This window comes from Onychomys torridus, chromosome 2 (assembly GCF_903995425.1).
Source record: "Onychomys torridus chromosome 2, mOncTor1.1, whole genome shotgun sequence".
Lineage (NCBI taxonomy): Eukaryota > Metazoa > Chordata > Mammalia > Rodentia > Cricetidae > Onychomys > Onychomys torridus.
The window spans coordinates 80,045,925-80,073,235 of record NC_050444.1 but is presented as its reverse complement, the minus strand read 5'-3'; the positions used below and the strand labels follow the sequence as shown (position 1 = coordinate 80,073,235).

The following is a 27,311-nucleotide window of genomic DNA, read 5'->3' as shown; positions in this document are numbered from 1 at the left end:
GGGAGACACCGCCAGCCGCCGCCAGGAGAAGCAACATGTAAAGACACTGGTAAGCCACACGCCATGTGGCAAAGTATAGATTAACAGAAATGGGTTAATTTAAGATAGAAAAGGTAGATAACAAGCAGCTTGCCACGGCCATACAGTTTATAAGCAATATAAGTTTCTATGTGCTTTCTTGGTTGGGTCTGAGCGACTGTGGGACTGGCGGGTAAGAGAGATTTGTCCTGACTGTGGGCCAGGCAGGAAAACTCTTAACTACACATAAGCTAAAGCTGAACTCCATAATTAATAATAAGTCTCTGTGTCATTATTTGTGGGCTGGTGGTCCCGAGCAGAAACTACTGCTATACAACAGACTCAGAAGACACGGTCTTCATCTTCAAGAAGTTTCCATTCAACTAAGGAAGGCACTAGACCACCATACTTACAAAGTAGGTTATAAATGTTGTAAGTGATATAAAGGAGATTTACAGATTATCAAAACTAATAGTGAATCCTAATCTTGTAAGACCTATTAGCAACATTAATACAACTGATCATTTCCTCTCTTGACACTTCATGTTTGTGGCCTGCCTTCAAGACTTCATACCATGAGTTTCTTCCTACCTTACCTGTGGAGTCCTTTACAACCCATTCATGTTACAAGGACACAGTCCTTTCTCTGCTTCTCAGATGTCACATAATCTCGAGACTTTATATTACCATTCATTGCTGATAATCCATAAATGCTTACAGCTAACCCTCAGACTCGTTGGCTCAGTTGCCTGCCATTAACCTCCATCTGGATGCTCCAACACAATGTCCCCAGTTAAGTCCTAATCTTGTTCTCTACCCTTCTCCATCTAGAACTTTCTCCATCTCATCATGCAGCCCACTGTTCTGGTTACTTCCCCTTGTAGTCTTGTAGTCATCGATGATGTTTCCTTATCTCTCTCATACCACATCCAACCCCCAGCAGATCCTGCTGGCACTACCTTCAGATTACCTCAGCACTGGACCCCTCCCTCCTTTGCTGCCAACACCTGGTCATGGTCATCCCATCAGTGACTATGTTACGTTATTTCAGTAACCTCCAAATGGCTTTTCCTTTTGCTTCCTCAGCATCCAGCCTCAACACTCACTTTACTCAGTAAAGTCCTGTTTGGCCTCTATTTCCTCATCAATATCAGACCATCATTTCCTACCACTTTGCCTCATTTCAGCTCCACTGGTCTTTTCCCTGCTCTTGGATCCTGAGACCAGGCATCTCTATCCACAGGATCTTTGTATTGGCTGTATCCTTGAACACTTTTCTCTCAGCCACAAGGCTAACTTCAATCACTTCCAAATCTTTGCTCAAAACCCACATTCTCAAAAAGGTGAAACCTTTCTACCCTACTAGAAGGTAAAACCTGGCTGGGTGCCTCCCTGCACTCAGGTCTCTGTGATTTGAAGGCCAGCCTGGTCTACACAGTGAATTCTAGGAAAGCCAGAGCTATGTAATAGAGAGACTCTGCCTCAAAAGAGTAAAATAAATTAATAAATACAAATTAAAAGCTTCTCTCTTCAATGCCAGAGACACCCAATTTTGCTTCATTTTTTACAAACATTACTACCTTCTGGCATACTAGCTATGAACTGCCATGCTCAAGAGTCCAGAATATCGGGGCTGGGGATTTAGCTCAGTGGTAGAGCGCTTGCATAGCAAGCGCAAGGCCCTGGGTTCGATCCTCAGCTCCACAAAAAAAAAAAAAAAAAAAAAAAAGAGTCCAGAGTATCTGGGACTATAGTCATGTGTATAAGCCTAACTGCAACTACCACTTTTTTTTTTAGATTTATTTATTTATTTATTATGTATACAGTGTTCTGCCTACATATATGCTTGCAGGCCAGAAGAGGGCACCAGATCTCATTACGGATGGTTGTGAGCCACCTTGTGGGTGCTGGGAATTGAACTTAGGACCTCTGGAAGAGCAGCCAGTGCTCTTAACCTCTGAGCCTTCTCTCCAGCCCCGGACTACCACTTCTTTAATTAGCCTTTCAATCTGAGAAATCTAAGAGAATTTGCTGAAACCATTTCTGTTGGCTTTCCTGAGACTCTCCATATGTTCTAGCATTATGCTCCCATCATAGCTGCCGGCTAAAGAGTCAGCCACTTAGTTAAAGGTAGGAGCTGAACGACAGACTGTTATGATGCACAGTAAATATAAATCAGGGGGAATGGAGAGATAGCTCAGGGGTTAAGAGCACTGTCTGACTCCAGAGGACTCAGGTCCAATCCCCAGCACCCACATGGTAGCTCACAAGTGCTAACTCCAGTTCCAGGGAGGGGACCCCAACACCCATGGCAAAAACACAAAAGCACATAAAAATAAAATAAAATATAAAAACATTATCTAAAAAAACATAAAATCAGGTGACCTGAGATGCTTCACAAGAAGGCAAGGATAGGGCTGGAGAACTAGCTCACTGGTAGAGCACTCACCTAGAGTGAGGCACTGGGTTTGAGCCTAGTGTGGGGGAGAGTTACAAATCAAATTAAGTGGGTTTTGTTGTTGTTGTTTTTCCGAGACAGGGTTTCTCTGTAGCTTTGGAGGCTGTCCTGGACTAGCTCTGTAAACCAGGCTGGCCTCGAACTCACAGAGATCCACCTGCCTCTGCCTCTGCCCCCCAAGTGCTGGGATTACAGGCATGGCCACCACCACCCAGCTAAGTGATTTCTTTTAAGTACAAACCTGTTTTAGGCCATAAGGCATTGACTGCAATTTCACCTCTAAATTCTTCTGCCATTCCAAGCACACACATAGACATGCCATATTTGGCAATGGTATAAGCTGAAAGAAACCACAAAGAATAATATAATTGAGAAACTAGTCTGTGAGTAGAAACAACCAACTTCCTGTTAATATTTTCTCCCTGGTAAATTTTTGACAATTCTTTTCAAAATACAAAATACATAAGATAATTCTTTATGTAGACAAGAATGACTCTGAACTCCTGATTTTCCTGCCTCAGCCTCCCAAGTACTGGGAGTATGGTTCACATCTGACCAAATATGCTGGTGTTTTTGTTTGTTTTTAAAGACTATATTTTTTGTTAATTATACATACATCTGTGTGTGCCATTGAGTGCTGGAGGAGACCAAAGTTGTCAGATGCCCCTGGGATGATGTTACAGGCGGCTGTAGGCTGCCTGATGTGAGTGCCACACCTACATAGCAAGTTCTAGGACAGCCAGAGCTCCATGATGAGACCCTATCTCAAAAACAAAGCAAGCAAACAATCAAGACTGAAGGTGATTATTTACAAAAGAGTTTCACTCACAACTTAACCACACAGGTGCGGTGTAGCTTAGTGGTGGAATAGGTTCTCCAACACCACAAAAAAGGTAATCAGGGGCTGTGGAGATGGTCCAGCAGCTAAGTGCACACTGTTCTTGCTGAGGACCTGAGTTCAGTTTCCAGCACCGATGTCAGTATGTCAGACAGCTCACAACTACCTGTAACTCCAGCTTAAGGGAATCTGATGCCTTTCTGGCCATTAATGGCACCTGCACTCATATGCACATAGTCTCTGTCTCTCTCTCTGTCTGTCTCTCTGTCTCTCTCTCTCTCACACACACACACTTCATCAACTAGAGTACAACTTTAGTCTTGATCTGAGGGTTCCTACTCCAGGGCCTTTCTAAATGCAAGTGAGTAAGAACTAGATATTTGATACTGCTTTAAGTGAGGTGCTATACACAGCTCTTGTAAACCACACATTCACCTTCCTTTGTTATGAAAAGTAGAGTATTTCATAGTCTTTTTCAACTTTAACAAATTACACGTAAACAACACACCTGCTGAGACACAAAAAATGGTGGAAATCTGTATAACTTGAGTAGTTACACGGTATACATATTTGCCGAAATTCATTAAATCAAACCATTAAGACCTGTGAATTCCATCAAGTAAAAATTATATTTCAAGGGGTTGAGGATTTAGCTCAGTGGTAGAGCGCTTGCCTAGCAAGCACAAGGCCCTGGGTTCGATCCTCAGCTCAAAAAAAAAAAAAATTATACTTCAAACTTTTGAATTACAGATAAATGTTACTATCTTGAGGTTGGGGATTTAGCTCAGTGGTAGAGCGTAGCAAGTGCAAGGCCGTGGGTTTGATCCTCAGCTCCACATACAAAAAAAAAAAAAAAAAAGAATTTACTATCTTGAGCTGGTCGGCAGTGGCACGTGCCTTTAATCCCAGCACTGGGGAGGCGGATCTCTATGAGTTCGAGGTCAGTCTGGTCTACAGAGTGAGATCCACAGGCACCAAAACTATACAAAGAAACCCTGTCTCAAAAAACAAACAAACAAAAAGAATTTACTATCTTGATCACTGATGTAGCAGAAAATTCAATATTAAGTATTACATCCAGATTGTGATTACAGAATAAATACACTGATTAATTTAAAACAAATTAGCCAAACAAACTATGCCCTCAGCTAACACTTACCACAGTGCTGTTTGAACCACAGAGGATTTAGGTTCAAGGGTGGGCTGAGATTGAGAATATGAGCTACTTTGCTCTTTCTTAAAAAAGGAATACATGCTTTGGATCTGAAAACGAAAGAGACACAAGTCAAGTCAATAGTTTACGTTTTAAATACTTCTACATAGCAGCTGAAACTGCTCAGTCACCTATCTGGTACATCTTGTTTGCAGGTGCTTTGTTTTCTAGACTAAAAATAATAAAAAGGAACTGCTTGATGGATAAAAATCAAATCCTTTCTCTATTAGCTTTATGCTCAACTGAGGATATCTTCAACCACAACTGTCCCAGATCCTCCCATCCAAACACACACTCACAATTTCCAGAAGCAGTCAGACAGTCACAGGTTCAAATCCTGCTTCTTCCCCTTTGTATACCACTGGTAAATCAGCATTCTAGTTCTCAGAATGTTACAATAAAATGGGTAATAACCCCTACTATCTAGGACTGATCCAGGGATTCAGATGAGATACCTCAGATATGCGTATGCTCAACATGAAATAAAAAGTTGTTATGAGTGGCATCACATATGCTAGTTTATTTTACCAATACAAAATGCAATGTGCCGGGTTGGGGATTTAGCTCAGTGGTAGAGTGCTTGCCTAGCAAGCGCAAGGCCCTGGGTTCGATCCTCAGCTAAAAAAAAAAAAAAAAAAAAAAAAAAATGCAATGTGCCTTTAAAAACAATATGTAATTTAGAGATTTGGTTTTGATTACTGTTTTTTCTTTTTGCTTTTTGAGACAAAGTCTCACTACATGGGTTAAGCTGGCCTAGAATTCACTATGTAGTCCAGTCTAGCCTTGAACATGGAACAATCCCAGTGTGCATGTGCCTCCTGGGTGTTGAGATTATAGGTATGTGCCCCTTTAAGGGCTAATTTTATTTTTAACTGCTTATTGAAATACATTGTCTATTTTATAAAAGATTTATATCCAATATTTTCTTAATTTTAAGTATTAAAATCATAAATTGTATAGCTAAACAACATATTGTAGATCAATTATAGCTTTAATTCATATTCACGAACATCTAAGGGCATCAAGCATGGCAGTGTATGACTATAATCCCAGCATTCAAGAAGCTGAGGCAGGAGGATTGCAAGTTCCAGGTCAACCTGAGCTGCATAGGGAGACCCTGTCTGAAAAGTACAACAAGAGAAATTCTTTTTTTCTTTTTTGGTTTTCCGAGACAGGGTTTCTCTGTGTAGCTTTGTGCCTTTCCTGGATCTCTCTCTGTAGACCAGGCTGGCCTCAAACTCACAGAGATCTGCCTGGCTCTGCCTCTCGAGTGCTGGGATTAAAGGCGTGTGCCACCACTGAAGAGAAATTCTTGAGGTTGGGCTGTAGTTCAGTTGTAGAGCATCTGTCTACGATGTATAAAGAATAAGGTTCAAGCCCCAGCACAGAAATAAAAAAGAGGGGCTTGTGAACTAAACCATTCTTCAGGGTTTCTCTGTGAAACAGTCCTGCCTGTCCTAGATCTCGCACTGTAGACCAGGCTGGCCCCTAACTCACAGAGATCCACCTGCCTCTACCTCCTGAGTGCTGGGATTAAAGGCCTGTGCTGCCACCACCTGGCTAGTCAGTTTTTTTTTTAATTGTTATGATTTCCAAATACAAAATTGTTACCAATTCCAACATTTTTTTCCTTTTTGGTTTTTTAAGACAGGGTTTCTCTGTGTAGCCCTGGCTGTTTCGAAATTCATTCTGATTAACAGGCTGCTTTGAACTCAAGAGATTCACCTGTCTCTGCCTCCCAAATGCTGGGATTAAAGGTGTGCACCACCACTGCCCAGCCACTCCAGTTTACACACCAAACACAATCAATACTACTACAGAGTTTTTGTGCAAACTATTTTTCATTCCCAAAGGTGTTTCACTTTTTTTGAAGATGTATTTATTTATTATTATGTATACAGTGTTCGTCCTGCATGTATGCCGGCATGCCCAAAAATGGCACCAGAACTCATTACAGGTGGTTATGATCCACTATGTGGTTACGGGAATTGAACTCAGGAACTCTGGAAGAGCAGCCAGTGCTTTTAACCCCTGAGCCATCTCTTTAGCCCAGTGTTTCACTTTTATAAAGGTGAAATGAGGACAGGCAAACAATATTATAACTGATTTTCATTAAAACTGATATTGCACACCAATCAATAGGAAAAAACTGAGTCCGTTCTAGCAATATGACCACACTTTGCAATCAGAGGAAGGAGTTCATCTTATTTACATAAAAAACATCAGCTCCGCCTGTAAACTATTAGATAAAACTTTGCTAGCTGCAATTTGCTAGCCAGCAAGGCCAATACCATTGCAAACCCACATCACACTTTTCATAACAACAAGCTCTGTCTTATACACCATACTGAAAACTCTCAGCACCACACTTAGATACTGTGCTGGCCAGTTTAATGTCAACTTGACACAAGCTAAAGTCACCGAGAGCAGAGTACCTGACTTAAAAAAATGCCTCCCTAAGATCAGGCTGAAGGAAGCATGTAGGGCATTTTCTTAGCCAGAGATTGATATGGGCAGGCCTAGCCCATTGTGGGTGGTGTCACCCCTGGGATAGTGGTCTTGGTTCTATAAGAAAAGAGCTGAGCAAGCCCTAGTGAGAAACCCAGCAAGCAGCCCCTCATGGCCTCTGCCTTACCCCTGCCTCCAATGCCTGCCCTGCTTAGTTCCTGGACTCGCTTCCCTCAGTGATGGACTACAATGGGAAGTGTAAACCAGTTCAACTCTTTGTCTCCAACCTGGTTTTGGTCATGGTGTTTCATCACAGTAATAGTAACCCTAACTAGGACAGATACGAATATCATTAGCTTAATTAGATACCAAGTAGATTTTAAATTGTACTGCTGTTTGGCCCCCATCTGTTTATATGTAGGTAAGTTCTCTGAGAACACAATAGGACATCTTTCCCCATTCCTGTCTGTGACTCACGTAAGGTAGGTGCCCCTGGTGTTGACACTCATCATCAAGTCCACTCTCTTTGTAGGAGTATCCAATGTGTTGGTCAAGCTAATAGCGCTCGCATTGTTCACCAAAATATCAATTCCTGTTTCCAAAGAAATCAGTTCCATCTTAATGCAAGTCAGAGTCATTGTCGTCGTCCATCCCCCCGCCCCCCCCCCCCCCACAAAACATTTCGTCCATGGTTGATCCCTCAGCTGATTCACAAATAGGCCCAGTGGAGATACAGCCAATTACCAGAGCTCTATGGAGAACCATAAGAAAGCTTAGTCCTTACAAGCTGTAGCTACAATCCTTAAGTATTGGTCTTCTTTTCTCACTGGCTCCAGGAGCCTTGGGTCAAATCCTCTCTGGTACTCTCTGACCTATGACCTTTCCAGGAATACTAGTCTCTCTTTCCACACAGTTCCTTTCTTTCTTTCCTTTTCTTTTTTTCTTTTTTGGTTTTTCCAGACAGGGTTTCTCTGTGTATCCCTGGCTGTCCTGGAACTCACTCTGTAGGCCAGGCTGGCCTTGAACTCAGAGATCCGCCTGCCTCTGCCTCTGCCTCCTGAGTGCTGGGATTAAAGGTGTGTGCCCCCATTTCCCAGCCAAAGCTCCTTTCTTAAGGGAAGGGCTCCTTTCTGGTATTGGAAACTGGGGAAAAAGAAAGATCTTGAGTTTCAAATCCCACACAAGACTTTTTTAGTGACTCATACAGAAATACACACACACACACCCCTAAAATAATTCCAATTTCTGTGTACTCTATCCAGTTTCTACCTACATGAAATATATCTTGTTTTCAGTTATATGCTCAACAAAAATAACATTAAATGAAAATTTCAGTAAAAAGGTAAAAATACTTCATTGAAAATATCACTATGCAGAGGGTGTGAATTAGATCTAAGGTAAGAACAACCATCTGTGACTTGTGAAGAAGTTACAAGAAGCTCAGGCTACCAACCAGTTGACTTCAGTGAGTTATGTACCCCGACTTCAGGAAGTGAGCACAGTCACGTGACTCTCATCCCGTTACTCTTACTGCTCCATCTTACTGCTGTCGTTCATCTCTAACTGGGCCTAGTTTATATAACATTTGTCACAGGTATGCAGGCACAGGAAAAACAGCATAAATAGGGCCACATACTAGCCAGGTCAGGCATCGACTGGAGGTGGTTACAGCTCTATTTTATCAATGCTCAGTAATTATTTCAGAATCAAGGGACTACCTCCGAATTTCTCGACAGCTTTTTCCACTGCACTGTTGATTTGCTGCTCATCTCTCACATCAACAACACATGGCAAGGCCTTTCCTCCAGCTGCTTCAACTGCAGAAAAGCAAACAAAAAAGCATCAAAGTATTTCTAATCACACCTTCGTTCTGATGCAACAATAGTCAAAGGAAAAAGTTCCCCATTTCCAGAGAAATTGAGATACATTACAGGGTCTTATAACCACAACAGACAGATTGACTAACCCAACCAAATGGGGATCTGCAGGCTCTAGGCGTGCACACAGTGCACATACATACATGCAGGCAAAACACTAATACACACAAAATAAATACCTCTAACAACAAAATGTTCACCCCATCCTACCTTTACCATCTCCTCTTCACTTCCGCTTTACCTCCACCTCCCACCCAAGAACTGTTGTAAAGAAATGATTTTTTTCTTAGCCGGGCGGTGGTGGCGCACGCCTTTAATCCCAGCACTTGGGAGGCAGAGGCAGGTGGATCTCTGTGAGTTCAGAGGTCAGCCTGGTCTACCAAGTGAGTTCCAGGAAAGGCGCAAAGCTACACAGAGAAAACCTGTCTCGGAAAAAAAAAAAATGATTTTTTTCCCAGTGCTTGAAATAGAACCCTGGACCTTGTACCTCCAACTTACAGTCCCAGCTCTGAGATAATGATTATCCTAGAATCTCTCATATTGCTCAAAAGAGCTAGAGGTGAAAAATGGAGAGCACTCCCTCTCTTGGTAACAAAATAAATACTTCTTTAAACACACAATTTTTTTTTTTTTAAATTTTTGAAACAGGGTTCACTATGTAGCCTTGGCTGGTCTGATTCTCACTCTGTAGACCAGGCTGGCCAGGAACTCACAGGTATCCACCTGCCTCTGCCTCCCAGGTGCTGAGATTAAAATGTGCACCACCATTTACTTGGTTTATTGTTATGCACTCGCACATGCTGTACCACGCACAAGCCAGCTGCCCCACAGCGTGGGTTTGGGGTCCGGCTCAGTTGTTGGGCATGGCAGCAAGCGCCTTTCTTTACCTGCTGAGCCATCTCACCAGCCCAAAACACAATGACTTTTCAAGTGACTTTCAAATAGCTTAAAGTGTGCTCTACAGCAGATGGTGCGCCTACCACGGTAGGACGGTCTGTGAAATGGCAGGTGTCACACTCACTTTCTTCAGCAGCAGTGTAGATCGTGCCTGGGAGCTTCGGGTGTGTTTGGGTGGTTTTCGCAGCAATTACAATATTTGCTCCGTCCTTCGCTGCTTTCAATGCAATGGCTTTGCCAATGCCCCGGCTTGCACCTGTGATGAAAACCGTGCATCCCGCTAGCTTCCTAAACGGGGCAAAGGTGACCTTATTAGAAACGTCACTCTTTTATTTATACCAGCTCATATGCATTTTCGTGATTTCCTCTATACCCCCTGATAACTCGCTATATTTCCACTGCATACGACTGATCAGTTATTTATGACAGCTGCAGTTGGCCAGTCTTCTCAGAGATCCTGCGAACAAAATCTGCTCAAGTACAAGTAAATCCATAGGAAAAGTATTCACAAGGCTGTGTGTGGTGTATAGGATGTATGTGTGCAGATGTATGTGCCTAAGTGGATCCACAGAGACCAGAGGAGGACCTCAGGAACCTTCTCTAATCCTCTCTATCCAGTTCTCTTGAGACAGTCTCTAGTGAGCCCGGAGCTAGGCCTATAGCAAGCTAGCTGTATGTAACCCCAGAATTCTCCTGCCTCTGCCCATGGCAGTGACAGAGTGTCAAGTTACAGGTTAGTGTACCCATACCCAGCTCTTTTACAGGGGAGTTGAAGCTTTAAACCCAAGGTCCTCAGGCTTACCCAGAAGGCATCTTTACCCACAGACTCATCCGCTAGCCTGAGATTTTTTGTTTTGTTGTTGTTTGGAGACAGTCTCAGGCAGCACAGGCTGGCCTTGTTCCCTAGTCCTCCTGCTTCTACCTTCTAAGTGCTGGGATACAGGCATATACCACTATGCCTGTCAACAAGGCTTATTTGTGAGTGGCAGACTTACACATACATTTTTATCCTTTACATTCTATAGTACTTTTCAAATTTTCTACAATAAATACATAACACTTGATCTTTAAAACATTCTCTAAAAATAGTAGCTAGAGCGGAAAAACACAAATACGGATTAACTAATGAGTGGATAAATATAAGTGGTTTACCCCCACAATGGAATAGTGTTCAGTAATGAATTGGAATGACTTACTAAGATAGACTACAAATAAACAAACTGTCTAATCACACAGATCACATTCTTAAGATTCCATTAGATGACATGGACAGAACAGTTGAACCTGTAGAGACTCAAGACCAGCGGCTGCCTGGAGTGGGAGTGGGAGGTTTGGGAGCCAACAGCTGAGGCCTAGGAACTTCTTTCATGGATGACAAAGGTTCTAAATTGATTGTGGGAACTTTTTTTTCTATGCAGATACAGAACCACTGACTGCTGGGTGTAAGAATTACATCTCAGTAAAGCTGTTAAACAAGCCTAAAAGGGGCAAGAACAGGCTGACTAGAAATAATCCTGATTCACATACTCTGACATCCCCAGCTCCCAATTCACTGTCTATTCCTCCCATCTTCACACTGAATTTCCTACTTATTCTGCTGTTAGGTGACAACAAGAAAAGTGATAACAAGATAGGTGAGTTTGTAACCAATGAACAGAGGCTCCTGAGGTCCTGGGGGTTACACTGGAGTAGGGCATCATAGGTGCAGGCAGGGGTGGTTTGGAATAAGGAATGGTCATGTATCAATTGCTTTTCTGTTGCTCTGATAAAATACCATGACCAGAGCAACTTACAGACCAGGAAGTGTTATTTGGTTTTATGGTGCCAGAGGGGAAAGATGCTACTGTCACAGCAGCAGGCCTAAAGGCTGAACAGCAGGCTGGGAATTCACACCATAACTACAAGCAGGAAGCAGAGAGCAAACTGGAAATGGTAGCTTGGCTTTGAAGCCTCAAAGCTCACCCCAGTGACATACTTCCTCCAACAAGGCCACATATCCTAAATCTACTGAACAGCACCACGTGTAAGCAAGTGCTGCAACTCTGAGGGAAAGGTATCCTGACTGTTCAGGAATCAGGCTATACCTGGAGTTGGGGAGCAGTGGGGCATGGTCTCCACGCAGGATATAGTAATCCTCTTGGAGAGCCGCTACAGATGAGCTTTGCCCAGCCCCTCCTTAAGGGGGCTTCCTAGCAGAGCTCCACTTCTTCTCCAACCCAGACCCCCAATGTTGCTTCTTTTGCTTCACTCTGCTAAAGGGGAAACCCCTGCAGAAATGCAGCAATCTCCTCCAGCTCTGGAGAAAAGTTGTTACTTTCCTGCTCTACCTTGCTCAGCCCCTAAGGGACGTCTTAGCAAGGTTCTTCTCTGCACTAGCGAATGAAGATCTTCACACACAAGATTCTGTTTTTGTTTTGTTTTTGTTTTTCAAGGCAGGGTTTCACCATGTAGTTTTGGTGCCTGTCCTGGATCTCACTCTGTAGACCAGACTGGCCTTGAACTCACAGAGATCTGTCTGCCTCTGCCTCCTGAGTGCTGGGATTAAAGGAATGGGCCACCACCGCCTAGCCCCAGGACTCTTTTGAGAAAGAAATTTATTTGGGAAGGAGGAGTCCAGGAGAGCAGCTGCCTCCACCAAGGTGGGAAAGAACAGCACACAACTGAACAGGCAGAGGGATTTATATAGGATTTCTTAGGGGCAGAGTTTCTCCAGGGGAAGATTTCCTGTCCAGGGATTGGTTATTTTTTTCTGCTCAGGGTTGGTTAGTTTTGTTGGTCAGGGGCAGATGGCCCTGATTTCAGAGCCAAATTGTGTTTCTTTCACTGGCCTTCCTTAGCTTTTTGGCTCTAATTCTAAGGCCAGGGCATATTTCATCACTGGCTCTGACTATAGAGACAAAGTATGTTTCTTTGGCACTGGTTGCAGAGTCAGGGCATGTTTCTTTGGTTCTGGGTTCAGGGATAAAGTGTTTCTTTCTCTGGATCAGGTCCCAGATCTAGGCTGTGTTTCTTTCCCTGGTTCTGGGCTCCAGGGTCAGGGTGGGTTTCTTTAGCCAGCCCCTTTTCCCTACACCACCACCTGGGGATCAAGCAATCAAAACTTCTGGGGAACACTGTCATTCAAACCATCATAAATCACTGTGAGGGGAAGAAACGAAGTAGAGAAGTGGGGAACAGACAGAAAAGTAAAATGCAGTAAATATACAAATAACATGTAAAACGAGCATAGAAAGCCTAAATAGAAACAGACAATGGTGTACCTGCTAACCAAGAAACAGAGTAGTACCAAAGCCACCAGCCCACTTCTCTGTATTGGTCTGAAAACAAAAACAAACCCTCCACAGTCTTGTTTTTGAAGACTGGCTGGGGGAAGGTCACTAGGGCAGGCCCTTGAAGGGTATACCTGGCCCCACTTCCTGCCCCTTTCTCTGCATCTTGGTCCACTGCAATGTTGAGCCTCCACATGTCCCTGCTGCCCCACCTGTTAGTTATTATGGTGCTCTTACCCTGCGAGGAACACGTCCCAAACACGACAAATCCACAGAAGAGCTGTTTATTAATAGAGGATAGGAAGAGACATGGCAGGCCTGTGTGAAGTACACATGTGAGGAGAGGAGAGAGGCGGAGAGGAGAGGAGAGGAGAGGAGAGGAGAGGAGAGGAGAGGAGAGGAGAGAAGAGAGAACTGTGCAAAATGGCGCCGGCTTTTTAAAGAGTGAGCCGTGCATGCGTACAGGACTGCATGTGGCTACTCCAGGCATGCGTAGATTACATGGCCGCGTGCACTTTACATAACCATGTAAAGCCATGGAGTCCTAGTCACGCGAGATGGTCTGACCTGGAAATGGCTATTTTGAACCGGAAATAACTAGGCGGTCTGCTGGGAAAGCCCAACAGTGTGGACATGTTGTGATTTCCTATCACCACCCCCAACACAACACAAACACACACACACACACACAATGGACTAAGACCCTCTGAAGTTATGAGTCAAAATGAGCCTCCCATCCTTGTTTCTGAGAGGTATTTTAGTCATAGCAATGCAAAATAACTAAAGCATTCCCCAACTCTACCTGCTGCCTGCTTCCACAGCACAAAGCAAGAACTACTTCAAATGTTAACATTCATTCTTTTAAAATAATTATAATACCTATGCATCTATATCTAACCCAGGGTCAGACAATGATGGCCCACAAGCCAAGTCCAAATCATTACCTATGTGTGTAGAGGGAGGATGAGAGCTAAGAATGACCTTTCCAGATGAATATTTGCAACCAATTTAATGACAGGAAATACCAATCCTAAACCCCAGTTTGTAGTACTTTGTTATAACATTCTATAATGATAGACCACTCTAACAACCCTCAAAACTTCTTATGAGACACTGTACTACCAAAAAAATGGGCCCAATTATTTTGAATATCCACAACAAAAATATTATGAAGATTTATTTTTAGGTCTTAATATATAAGTGCATCCATCTCCAGGGTTGCCTTTTGGTTCATAAAACCTAATATTTACTAGCTGACCTTTTACAGAAAATCCTGTCTAACTATGGTCTGAACAATGCACTACTTTGAACTCTGTATAATAAATTGATAAAGTATGTAATTCTGTTTAGAGAGATATCTATGATTTAAGTAAATATACTCATTTTTCATCAGTACAAGAATCCCACACATGAACACACTATAAGTTATCCACTCTACCATTTAGCAATAGTGTAATAAATGTTGCTGAGCTCATCTTCAGTCACTTGTGCCAGAGTTTCTCTAGAGCACACACACACCAGTGAAACTGTCCCCTTATGCAATGGTTTCTTGTCTCAGTGTGACAAAATGCCTTTTAAAAGCAATGAGGGGAGTGAGGTAACCCAGACTCAGAAAGACAAACATGGTATGTACTCACTCATAGGAGGATACAAGATGTAAAACAAAGATGACTAGACTGCTACACAACTCCAGGGAGGCTACCTAGAAAACAGGACCCTAGGAAAGACCCAAGGATCACCCAATGACAGAGAAATGGATGAGATCTACATGAACAACCTGGATGAGACAGTGGAAGTAATGAAGGGCAAGTTTTGAGGGAAAGAGAGCTTAGGGGAGCAGGAGATCCCAGCTGGATCAAGAACAGAAAAGGAGAACAAGGAATAACAGACCATGATAAATGGAGACCATGTGAGAACAGGAAGAAGCAAAGTGCTAGAGAGGTCCCCAGAAATCCACAATGATACATCCTTCTGTAGACTGCTGGCAATGGTCGAGAGAAAGCCTGATCTGACCTAGTCTGGTGATCAGATGGCCAAACACCCTAATGGTCATGCTGGAACTCTCATCCAATAACTGATGGAAGTGGATGCAGAGATCCTCAGCCAGGCCCCAGGTGGAGCTCCAGGTGTCCAATCAGTGAGAGTGTGAATTGTTGAGACCAAGATTGGAAAAGCACAGGGACAAACAGCCAAACGAATGGAAGGACATGAATTATGAACCAAAGGCTGTGGAGCCTTCAGCTGGATCATGCCCTCTGGATAAGTGAGACAACTGAATAGCTTGAACTGTTTGGGAGGCATCCAGGCTGTGGGACCAGGACCTGTCCTTAGTGCATGAGCTGGCTGTTTGGAACCTTGGGCTTACACAGGGACACTTTGCTCAGCCTGGAAGGAGGGGACTGGAGCTGCCTGTACTGAATCCACCAGGTTTAAATGAATCCCCAGGAGTGCCTTGATCCTGGAGGACATGGGAATGGAAGGGAGGGGATGGGGGAAGGTGGGGGCGGGGGGCGGGAGGACAGGAACCCATGGCTGATCTGTAAAATTAAAACACAAATACAATAATAACAAAAGGAGAAAAATAAAAAAGTAAAAGCAATGAGGGAGCTGGAGTTGGCTGGCAGGTGGGACTGGAACTTGGGTCCCTGCACCCTTACCAGACAGCTCGTGAATGCCTATAACTCCAGGCTCAAAGGATCCTGCTCCCCCTTCTGGCCTCTTAGGCGTCCACAGACACCAGAAACAGATATACACACATAAAATAAACATCTTTTAAAAGCAATGAAGAGTTTCTTAGGGCTCCCAGTCTGAGGGGATGCATGGCAGGGCAGGCACGGTGGTGAGAAAGGGAGGCGCTGGTCACAGCGTGACTGCAGTCAGGAAGCGACAGAGACAGTGCTGCTGCCCATTTCCTTGACTCTTCCTTTCCCCTTCTCGCCTAGTACAGGCCCCATGCCATGTTACATGCTTCTCCTCACACTCAGGGCGGGTCTTCTGTTTTCAGCTCAACCCCTCTTTAAATCCCCTTCAGACACACCCAGAAACATGGCTCCTGGTGACTCTAAATCCAATCAAATAATTGAAATCAGGGGAGGGCACCTAGCTCAGTGGTAGAGTGATTGCCTCAGGTACACAGGATCCTGAGATCAACCTCTGCCACTGTAAAGGGGGAGGAGTGTGCTGATGTCTCTTCCCTTACAAATCAACCACAATATTTTATATGACACTGTTATGGATCAAAGAAAATCTCAAAGATAACCAGAAATTCTGGGACACTCCTTCCTACTTCCCCACCCTGGATTCTGGCTTACCTCCTAGCTTTTGTTGACAAGAGACTGTGATAAGCACAGGGAATGGCACACATCTTTAACCCCAGCACTTGGAGGTAGAGACAGGTGGATCTCTGAGTTCAAGGCCAGTCTGGTCTACAGAGTGAGTTCCAGGTCAGCCCGGACTGTTTCACAGAGAATCCCAGTCTTGAAAAACAAAAAAACAAAAACTAAAAATTTTTTTAAATAAATAAATAAATAAAAAAGCCGGGCAGTGGCAGCACAGGCCTCTAATCCCAGCACTTGGAAGGCAGAGGCAGATGGATCTCTGAGTTCGAGGCCAGCCTGGTCTACAGAGCGAGTTCCAAGACAGCCAGAGCTGTTACACAGAGAAATCCTGTCTTGAAAAGCCAAAAAAGGTTGAGGGTATAAGTCAATAGCACAGTGCATGCTTTAGTATATATGAGGTGCTGAGTATGATACTTAGTACCACAAGGAAAAAAAAATAAACTGTCAAGTCAGACATGTGACAACAGAAATCCCAAGCTGAGCATAGTGACTCACACCTGGAATCCCAGCTCTTGGAATGTTAAGGCAAAGAATTACCAAAAGTTCAAGGCCAGCCTAGAATATACAGTAAGTTCCAAACTAACCTGGGTTAGAGACTCTACTCAAAAGAAAGACAGAGAAGGGGGGTAGGGAGAGGGAGGGAAAGGGAGAGAAAGGAATCACTGAGATTTGGGGGTAATAATAACTAGATACTGACAGAGACTTGACTCCTCTAAATGAGGACAAGAGAGGACAAGGACCTGAGAGCCAGGTGAGAGAGTAAAAAGAATTTTTCCAGGCTCTCACTCATGTTAAAGGGAAGAACAAAGATGCCATCTGTTCTTCTGTCAGTAAGACAGAACAAGAGGTAGATATGTAGGGCCCCAAGGAGGTGGCTCAGTCAGTAAAGAGCTTGCCACAAGCTTAAAGATCTGAATTCCATACCTCACACGCACATAAGAAGCTAGCTGTGGTAGTGCACACTACAGAAGAGATCTTCGTGAGTTCAAGGCAAGCCTGGCCTATATATTGAGTCCCAGGCCAGCCAGGACTACACAGTGAGCCCTGGTTTGTCTTTTTGTTTTTAAAAAGTATACACAAACTACTAAAGAGATGTTTAGAGGCTAGAGAGATGACTCAGAGGTTAATTAGAGAGCTCGGCACTCTTGCAGAGGACCAGAGTTCAATACTGAGCATCCACATCAGCCAGCTCATAATCTAACTCCAGCTCCAGAGAACCTGACACCTCTGATAGGCTCGATGGGCACTGTACACTCATGATACACACACATGAAAATAAAACAAAAAATACAAATAAAGAGATGTTTAATGTTAAGTACTCCCATGAAAATGTCTGTCAACTATTGATTTACAGGCTTGTCCCTCTGCCTGGAATACAGCTGGACTGAATCCCAGGAGGATAAAGGGCAGGGTCCAGGGCATTGGCAGCAAGAGCAGCAGAGGCAGCCAGATCTGTCCTACTAAGTCCTCTGGCTGCAGAGCATTAGAATTGGGATGCCAATGGCAAGAGCACTCTCAATGTCACTGGCAGGTGACTAGAATCAGCAAACGCAGAGACAACCCAAACTCTGATTGACAAAGAGTCTCTCAAAATTACAGTAAATGTGATGAAATTTTATACAATTTTTAAAAAGAATAACAACCTCTTTAAAAAAAATATATACCAGCAAAGCACGCCTGTAATCCCAGCACTCGGGAGGCAGAGGCAGGTGAATCTCTGTGAGTTCGAGGCCAGCCTGGTCTACAGAGAGGGTTCCAGGACAGACAGGGCTACAGAGAAACCCTGTCCCCCAAAAAAAAAAAACAAAACAAAAGATATATATATATGTAAATATATACTAGCAAGGCTCATGTTCTAAAATTTCTAAACTAAATACCCAAGAATATCCAGGAAGATTCTAAAACATAGTCCAAACGACAATAGGCTTCTCCAGACTTTAACATCGTTTGTAAAACTTGTCTGTCTATACAAGTAATGGAGGCTGGAGTCTAGAAGCAGACCCTATGCACACAAAATCCTCATGTATAATGGTGGTAAAAGTACACTTAGAGAAAAGAATGAAATGACCAGGCCAATTTGGCTGTGACAGTGGGAAAGCCATCAACACCAAAACGAAATGGGCTTCCTAGCTTACTTCCTAGGCCAAAATAAATCTTAGGTGGATGAGAAAATATGAATATAGTACACATGTATATATATTTGCCATAAAATATAAAATACTTATTAAAAATATAAAAGTAAGGGCTGGGGAGTTTAGCTTAGAAGAACTTGTCTACAGCATGTGAATGCCTGAGTTCAATCCCCAGCATCACAAAATGAGCAAATAAGACAGTGTAAGAGCATAATAGATTAGAATACCACCTTAAACAAAAGACCTCAATAGAATGTGGTCTTACAGGCATGTCACAAAAACAAAATAGCCTTAAAAGAACAGAGTGATAATTCTGACTTCATAAAAGCATATTTATTCATGTTCAATGAGTATTATAGTCAACAAAAAGAGCTCACTGGTTAAACCAGCTAAATAAAAAGATACAGAGATGGCTTTAAAGCACACTTGCTCAGTCTCTGCCCAGCTGACATTTTGGACTGGACAATCCCGTTATCAGGGGCTGTGTGTCGCAGTTAGCATGTGTCTAGTGGCTCTGCTCCCTTAGCTGCCGTATAGCATCTTCTTTCACAATCTTCTCAGATACTGCTAAATGTCTTCTGCAGGTCATAGTGCCTCATCTTCACTAGTAAAAACATAAAAGCAAATTTTAACTGTAATGAAGAGCCTCTCCCCATTGGATTTGTATTATCAAGTGCTTTATTACCTACTCTGCCTACTCATGTATTAGGACTATTACAATTACTCTACTTTTATAAACTATTTTAATATCTGGAAAGGCTAGTTCACCTCCTTTGAGTTTTTTTTTTTTTCTTTTCTGGCTATTCTGAAGTATTTATTTTAGAAACTTTAGACCTGAGACTGACTAGGTTGGATACTGTACTCTCATTCATGCTTTTGACTGCACAATCCTTTCAGTAATGAATATCTGTCTGTCTGTTTGCTTTTTGTTTGTTTTGTTTCAGATTTTGAGACAGGGTTTCCCTGTATAACAGCCCTGGCTGTCCTGGAACCCTGTAGACCAGGCTGGCCTTGAACTCACAGAGATCCCTCTGCCTCTGCCTCCTGATATCTGTCTTGCAACATCAAACTTTAAAATATATATTCTCACCGGGCGGTGGTGGCTCACACCTTTAATCCCAGCACTCGAGAGGCAGAGGCAGGTGGATCTCTGTGAGTTCGAGGCCAGCCTGGTCTACAAAGCGAGTTCCAGGGAAGTCGCAAAGCTACACAGAGAAACCTTGTCTCAAAAGAAAATAATAATAATAATAATAATAATAATAATAATAATATATTCTCCTCGATCCAACAATTTCATTTTCAAGAATTTATCCTAGATGGCACATTCATCTATGTGTAAGCAGACAAATAGAAGAAGGATAAAAGCCAGGCAGTGTCGGTGCACACCTTTAATCCCAGCACTTGGGAGGCAGAGGCAAGGCAGGTGGATCTCTGAGTTCAAGGCCAGCCTGGTCTCCAAAGCGAGTTACAAGAAAGGTGCAAAGCTACACAGAGAAACCCTGTCTCAAACAAACAAACAAAAGGATAAGGAAGCCACTAGGCATGGTGGCACAGGCCTTTAATACCAGCACTTGGCAAAGGCAGACAGAACTCTGTGAGTTCAAGGCCAGCTTGGTCTATATAACCAGTTCAAAGCCAGCCCCAACTACACTCAAACAAAACAAAAGAATAATAATGGAAGCAAAGATGGAATAAAAACAACACCAATAAAAAAAGGTAACAGAACAACTAGAAATGATTTAGTATCCCACAGTAAGGAACAGGTTAAATAACTGATGGTCTTCAATAACAATATGCAACCATTAAAGAGGACAAGGGAGCACTGCACGTACTAGAAACCTCTGTACACGCCAAGAAACATCTGTATACGCCAAGACATGTCAGGTAAAAACCACAAACCCAAATTGGTGTTTGCTACTACTTTCTAAAAAGTAGGAGGTATCCCTGTAGGGTGTACAAAATATGTTTGTAAATGCAAAGAATACAGATATATCAGAAAGAATTGGAATATTTAGGGATTAAGTGATTTTCATTTATACCCTTTTGAACTGTTAAGTCTTTTAGCTGTCTATATATGTCAAGCTAATTACAGAATGGGCTTGTCACTCGCTTAAGACACCCAAACTTTATAGAACACAGTAGACTCACCTGAGTTTGGTAAAGACTATGTAGGGCAAAAGATACTGGAGGAACATTGTTTAATAGGTATTTGTTTTGATTTTGCAAGACTGAGAAGTCCTGGCGATTGGCTGCACAACTGTGTTAATATATGTGTGGAGGTTTGTGGGGGAGGGAGGCATAGACAGGGTCTCACTCACTCTGTAGCCTTTGCTGACCTAGCACTCACTATGTAGACCAGGATAGCCTTGATCCTTCAGCTGGGATTAAAAGCATATGCCACTCTGCCTGGCTAGGCTGGGGTAAATACACTTCACTTTAAGTTAAAAAAACCAAAAAACAAAAAACAACTGTCCCCAAAGGTATTTGTATTGTAACATTTTAATTCACAGTTAACTTGAAAATCATTTTCAAAACGCACCATTCTTTTATTATCCTACAACCAAGCATACAGAACAAACAGAAAGTTTAAAGTTATTAACTGTCCCAGGAGACCTTTCACCTAGAAGCTGAAAGCAAATACTGTCACCAGACCAAGCTAAGGGCAAGGTTGGGGCCACCCTGGGGTGTCGGCAACACCTACCCTGGCGACCCTCCCGGTGGGGTGCCTAACAGCGCTGCGCCCTACAGTTCACAACTTGGGGTTCCTGGAGGACACAACTTGGGGTTCCTGTGCACGCGCTGTGCCCGCGACTCAATCGCCTCCGCGCACCGGAGTTCCAGCGCGCGCCGCAGCTTCGGCGGTCCTCCCCGCGCCCGCCCGCCGGGTAGCCCCGGCGACCTCGCGCCTAGCCCCCGCCCCACCCCCGCCCCCTTACCCGGTGTTGGGCAGCATGACCTTCGCAGCTCAGAGGACTTGGTCGCAGTGGGACAGCGGCGAGCCGTGAGTGACAGGCGAACCTTCCCTCCTCATTTAGCCGCGCCCCCGGCCCCGCCCCGAGGCCCGCTCGGGAACCGGCTCTCCTACAAGATGGAGATCGCTGTGTGCGCCTGCGCACGCCGGGCGCTAGGCGTGATTTCCACTCCACAAACGACACCCAGGAAACCAACTCTCTGCGCGTGCGCCTTGGGAGCCACCTCCGCCCCGCCCGTTTCCCGGGTCCGGCGGTGACAATCAGACTCTCCGCTGGCGTGTCCAGAGCATCAGTCCTACGTAGGCTCTCCTCGGCAGTCCGACGTTCGGCGCGGCGCCGGCTCCGGTCCCGCAGGATGGCCGATTGCGAGGCGCACCGGGACTGACCTAGGGGTGCTGGGCTTCGTCCATCCCCCGCGCCAAGGCGCTCGCCCCGAGGTCCCTCAGGAACGGTTGTGGACGTCTGAAAAATTATTTTTGCATAAACTGGTCAGCGTCGCATTTTAGCAGCCATCGAATCTGGACTTAGTCGGCCTGACCTCCAGTGTCTGTAGATAGGTGGCGAGAGGGCACCTTCTGGAAGAGATCTTTGCAAGGACCATCCACAAGAATCCACCGTCTATCTGGGCCACAGAAGCCCAATTTGGAGAAGGAAATTCTTAGTCCTGGAATGAGTGCTGGAATGAGGTCGATTCTGGAATCTAGTTTCGCCTTGGAGTTATACCTAACTCAGCTACTCCGGAAATGAAATTGTTTTGAATTTTGTAACGGTAGAAAAGATGCTAAAGAGATTATTTGAAGCCTAGCTCAGGAAACCATTTAAGATAGTTATGTACTCTCCTATTTGACACAGGCCAAAGAGATTATCTGAAGCAGTTCAGGAGACCAACTTTTTTAAAAAGTTGTTAATTTTTTTCAGTCATAAATCTTTGCAGGGCGGTGGTGGCGCACGCTTTTAATCCCAGTAATCGGGAGGCAGAGGTAGGCCGGTGTCTGTGAGTTCGAGGCCAGCCTGGTCTTACAGAGCGAGTTCTAGGACAGCCAGGCCTACACAGAGAAACATTATCTCTAAAAACCAGAAAAACTGGAGAGATGGCTCAGAGGTTAAGAGCACTGGCTGTCTTTGCAAAGGTCATTAGTTCAATTCCCAGCACCCACATGGTGGCTCACCGCCATCTATAATGAGATCTGGTGCCCTTTTCTGGCATGCAGACATACATGCAGACAGGACACTGTATACATAATAAGTAAATCTTAAAAAAATAAAATAGCCGGGCGGTGGTGGCGCACGCCTTTAATCCCAGCACTCGGGAGGCAGAGCCAGGTGGATCTCTGTGAGTTCGAGGCTAGCCTGGTCTACAGAGTGAGTTCCAGGACAGGCTCCAAAGCTACACAGAGAAACCCTGTTCATAAAACCAAAAATAAAATAAAATAAAATAATAAATAAAGTAAAAAACGAACTGGTACCTTCTGAACCCACACCTAGACTTACATTTTGTGGGGATGCATTTCTAGAAAGAAGTTTATTCCTAAATTAGTGGTAATTTTTCTAGGTAATTAAAATGAAATCTTTTTTTTTTTTTTTAATTATGTTTATGGGTGTTTTGCCTGCCTGGATGTCTATGCTCTTCCTGTGTGCACTGCCTGAAGAGGCCAGAAGTGGGCGTCAGGTTCCCTGGAAATGGAGTTACAGGTGTATGTTAGCTGCCATACGGGTTTTGAGAATCGAACCCTCCATCCTTTGGAAGAGTAGCCAGTGCTCTTAACCACGGAGCCATCTCCCTAGCCCTAAATTAAATCTTTAAATTAAATTAATTAAATAACAAGACTGGAGAGATGGCTCCATGGTTAAAAGTGAATGCTGTTCTTGCTGAGGACCTGGGTTCAATTCCCAGCACCTGTGATCGGTGGCATACAACCACCTACAACTACAACTTCTGGGGATCTGATGGCCCTCTGTCCTCCACAGGCACCCCCACACATGGGCATACACAGACACTCGCTTATACATAAATAAAAATAGCCAGGCATGGTGACATACACCTTTGATTCTAGCACTCTGGAGGCTGAAGCAGGTGGTGACTGTGTAGTGAGATCCTGTCTTAAAGAGATTAAGTAAATAAATAAACAAACAATCAATCTACTGCATTAAATATTTTGACTAGTGTTAAAATGTGATTTAGAGTTATCCATGGCCTTCCACAGTAGTGATTACTGTAGCATACAAGCCAGACATGGTGACCCATGCTTCTACCTAGCCTTCAGGAGGCTGAGGCCAGCCTAAACTGTATAGTGAGACCCTATCTCAAAACAAAACCAAAGCAATGTTAGAGGCAGAGAGTGAGCAGGGAAGAACAGGTCTTGTTAATATTAGATATGCGTTTACAAGATGAGCAGTTTGGGTTTAGACTTTAGAAAGATTTCTTCTGGCTGCAGTGTGAAGAATGGCTTCAAAGAAGATTGAGGCCCAGAAGCCTATTGTAATGTCATGAATAAGAAAAATGTTAGATGATGTGACCTAGAGCAGTAATGTGGGTGGGAAGATACAGTTAAGAAATAGAACCAACCAGATTTAACTAATGAATATACACAGAGAGAAGAGAAGATGGTGTCACAGATGACTGCCACATTTCTGGGAATATAGTGGCACAAGACAGTGGTTCCTCAAAAATTAAAAATAAAATTGCTCTATGATTTATTCTAACTCCTGGCAAACTGAAGAGAAGTTTGCACACCTATAAAGGTAGCAGCATTATTTAGCATAACCAAAAATTTGCAAGTATGGAATGGTAAACTAAATGTAGTATATATGTACCAGGTAGTATCACTCAGGATTTTTTTGTGTGTGGCGGGGGAGGGGTTATTCTGGTTTTTGTTGTTGTTGTTGTTGTTGTTTTGAAACGGGGTATCTCCATGTAGTCCTAGATGTCCGGGAACTCACTAAGTAGACCAGGCTGGCTTCAAACTCAGTGATCCTCCTGCCTCTGCCTCCTGAGTGCTGGTATTAAAGGTGTGCTCTGCCACCATCTGGTGGTGTATGATGGTGTATTTTTATTTTATGTATATCAGTGTTTTGCTTGTATGTACGTCAGTGCATCCCATGTATGCATTTCCCTATGGGGCCCAAAGAGCATTGGACCCCTGGAATTGGAGTTAGAAATAGTTGTGAGCCACCACGTGGGTGCTGGGAACTGAACCTTGGTCCTCTATAAGAGCAGCCTTGTCCTCTTAACCACTGAGCCAGCTCTGCAGCCTCCCCAAAATTAAATCATTTTTTAAAAAGCCAGCCAGCCATGGTGACACCTCTCTAATCCCAGCTTCTTGGAAAGAAGAAGGAAGAGAGTTCCAAGCCCATCGCTCACCTGGGCTGCATAGGGAGTTCAAGGTTAACACCGGTTAACTGAGCAGGACTCTGAGAATTAATTACATAGTGAGACCCTGTCCCCAAACAAGACAAAGCCATAGAATGTACATGTTGTTTTTTGTCGAGACATAGGTGCGTGGGTTCACACAGATCCATGGAAAGAAGACTCAGAGGCATCTGAAGAATGAATCTAGCCTTTCATGGCTGCAGGATGGTCCAGCCTTGAAGGACTGAAGCCCTATCCCTTCATCCAGGGCATGTTTATTTCCTCTCTATTACAGTTTGGCCAGTTGATTTCCCTACCTTCAAACAACCCGAAAGGAGCTCCCGGAGATCAAATGCCAAGTGCAAACTCCTTGGTTTCTCAGGTACTATGGTTTTCTGGATTTCCTGAAGTAAGTTTTGCACAGGCCTTTGATCCTTGGGAGACTCTGATCCTTGACTCTCGGATAAGATTCACAGAGAAACAAAAGGTAAGAGAAACAAAGGTATGGTTAAACAATGGAAGGATCAGGGCTGCTCTCTGCAGCCAGGCCAGGAGCTCTGCAGGAATGCAGTCACATGTACAACATGACCCGTGAACATTAATGTAAACCATGGAGTTGACAGATACTGTGTCAGTGTCGGTTCATGAATTGTATCAACTCTAACACACCAATTTGGGGTGTTAAACAGGGGTTCACAGGTAAGTGACTAAATCTTCATTGTCAGCTTGACTGAATTTAGAATCATCACCACGGAAACATCTCTGAAAGGGCCTATGAGGGTATTTACAAAGACATTTTTGTTTTGTTTTGTTTTTCGACACAGGGTTTCTCTGTGTAGCTTTGTGCCTTTCCTGGAACTCACTGGAACTCATCCGCCTGGCTCTGCCTCCCCAGTGCTGGGATTAACGGCGTGCGCCACCACCGCCCAGCTCAGAGACATTTTTAACCGGGGATGGAGGACTCTCACTGACTAGGTGACCCAGTTCCATGGGTTGGACTCTAGGGCTGAAGAAAACAAGTCTGAGTACTGCCATTCAGCTCTGTTCTTCCTTGCTTTGGATGCAATGCCCAGCTGCCTTCCCCAACAGGATGGACTGCATCCTCGAACCCTGAGCCAGAAGCGACTCTTCCTACGTTGTCCTCATCAGGTTTTGTCACAATTAAGATCCTAATGCAAGAGGAAGTCCATACTTTCTGCTCATTTCTCTGATAAACATTAAACTGTTCTAAAATGTATGTTCTGTTCAGAAACAAACAATTAAGACCATACTAGCATAAAGCGGGCAGGTTAGACAGTGCAATGGAATTGGGATCCCGGAAATAAACCTGTCTGTTGCCGATTGTTTTCATCAAGTATGCAGACATCAGTCAGTTTGGGCCAAAACATCCTATTTTACAAGGATGTCCAGATAACTAGAAATTCACATGCACAGAACTGGATCCACCCTTGCACCTCACAGAAAAATCAGCGAAGATAGATAAAGCCTTAAACGTAAGAAGCAGGACCGTAAAGTTCTTAGACGGAAACACAGAGGTACAGCAACAAAGCCCAGACAAGAAATACAAGGCATTGGGACTCATCAGAATTTAAAAATCTTAGGCAGAGGGTACACAGCTGTCAGCCCACTCCGTGCCCCATGCCCTGTACCCAGCAAACCTATTTTCTCCCTACTAATTGTTTTTACTTCCCCCCTTTTCCAATTTTCTTGTGTGTGTCTGTGTGTGTGTGTGTGTGTGTGTGTGTGTGTGCGTGCCTGCCTGTATTGGGGTATAAGTGTGTGGCGCACATAAGCATATGTCTGCATCCATGTGGCGGCTAAGGTTGACGTCGGGAACTTGACTCCATGAGGCAGGGTCTCTCATCAAACCCAGAGCTCGTCAAGAGAATATGGCTAGTCTTACTTGCCAGTTTGCCTGGGACACTGGGGCTGGAATTAAAGGCAGGTACCACGTCTGCCCAGCATTTACCCGGGTTCTTGGGGGGACCTGAGGCATTTACTTCAACCTCTGAGCCACTTTTTCAGCCACCCAAAACATTTGTGCCTCAAAAGATGCTATCGAGGGATGGAAAGAGCGCTAGGCATGATGGTACATGACTAATCCCGGCACTAGGGAAGTGGAAACAGGTGGATCAGGAGCTCAAGGCCGAGTTAAGTGCCAGCTTGGTTACTTGATACCTTGTCAAAAAGGAAAGAAAAAGAAATTGAAAGGATGATGGATAGATTGGACAACCAGTTTCATAAATCATCTATCTGATAAAGAACATTATCTAGCATTTATGAAAAAACTTGCAACATAGCAAGGACGATAAATGGCCCAAGTTCAGAGTGGACAAAGAGGGCCACTGAAGTGGTCCTGGGGTAACAGCACTTGCCGTGGAGACTGATGACCTCAGTTCAAAGGCATGTGGGTGGAAGGAGAGACCCGACCTCTGCAGGTTATATTCACTGTCGCACTCAGGTGCACACATGGGACTTAAATAAGTGATCAGAGAGGGGCTG

General features: G+C 44.0%; 1 protein-coding gene across 2 annotated transcripts in view; it reads right to left on the bottom strand.

The window, feature by feature from the left end:
* Nucleotides 1–21,597, bottom strand: part of Hsdl2 (hydroxysteroid dehydrogenase like 2) — a 41,991-nt gene extending 20,394 nt beyond the window's left edge. The window contains exons 1-6 of one of the 2 annotated variants that reach the window (XM_036179015.1): nucleotides 21,425–21,597; nucleotides 9,874–10,037; nucleotides 8,694–8,792; nucleotides 7,453–7,567; nucleotides 4,474–4,577; nucleotides 2,718–2,816 (exon numbers count right to left, since the gene is read on the bottom strand). In XM_036179015.1, coding sequence (XP_036034908.1) covers nucleotides 2,718–2,816; nucleotides 4,474–4,577; nucleotides 7,453–7,567; nucleotides 8,694–8,792; nucleotides 9,874–10,037; nucleotides 21,425–21,441 — 598 coding nt within the window. In that variant the 5' untranslated portion in view covers nucleotides 21,442–21,597. Of the gene's footprint in view, nucleotides 1–2,717; nucleotides 2,817–4,473; nucleotides 4,578–7,452; nucleotides 7,593–8,693; nucleotides 8,793–9,873; nucleotides 10,038–21,424 lie in introns of those variants that run through there. The other variant, XM_036179016.1, reaches the window with a different exon arrangement.
* Between the last annotated feature and the right edge of the window lie 5,714 nt (nucleotides 21,598–27,311).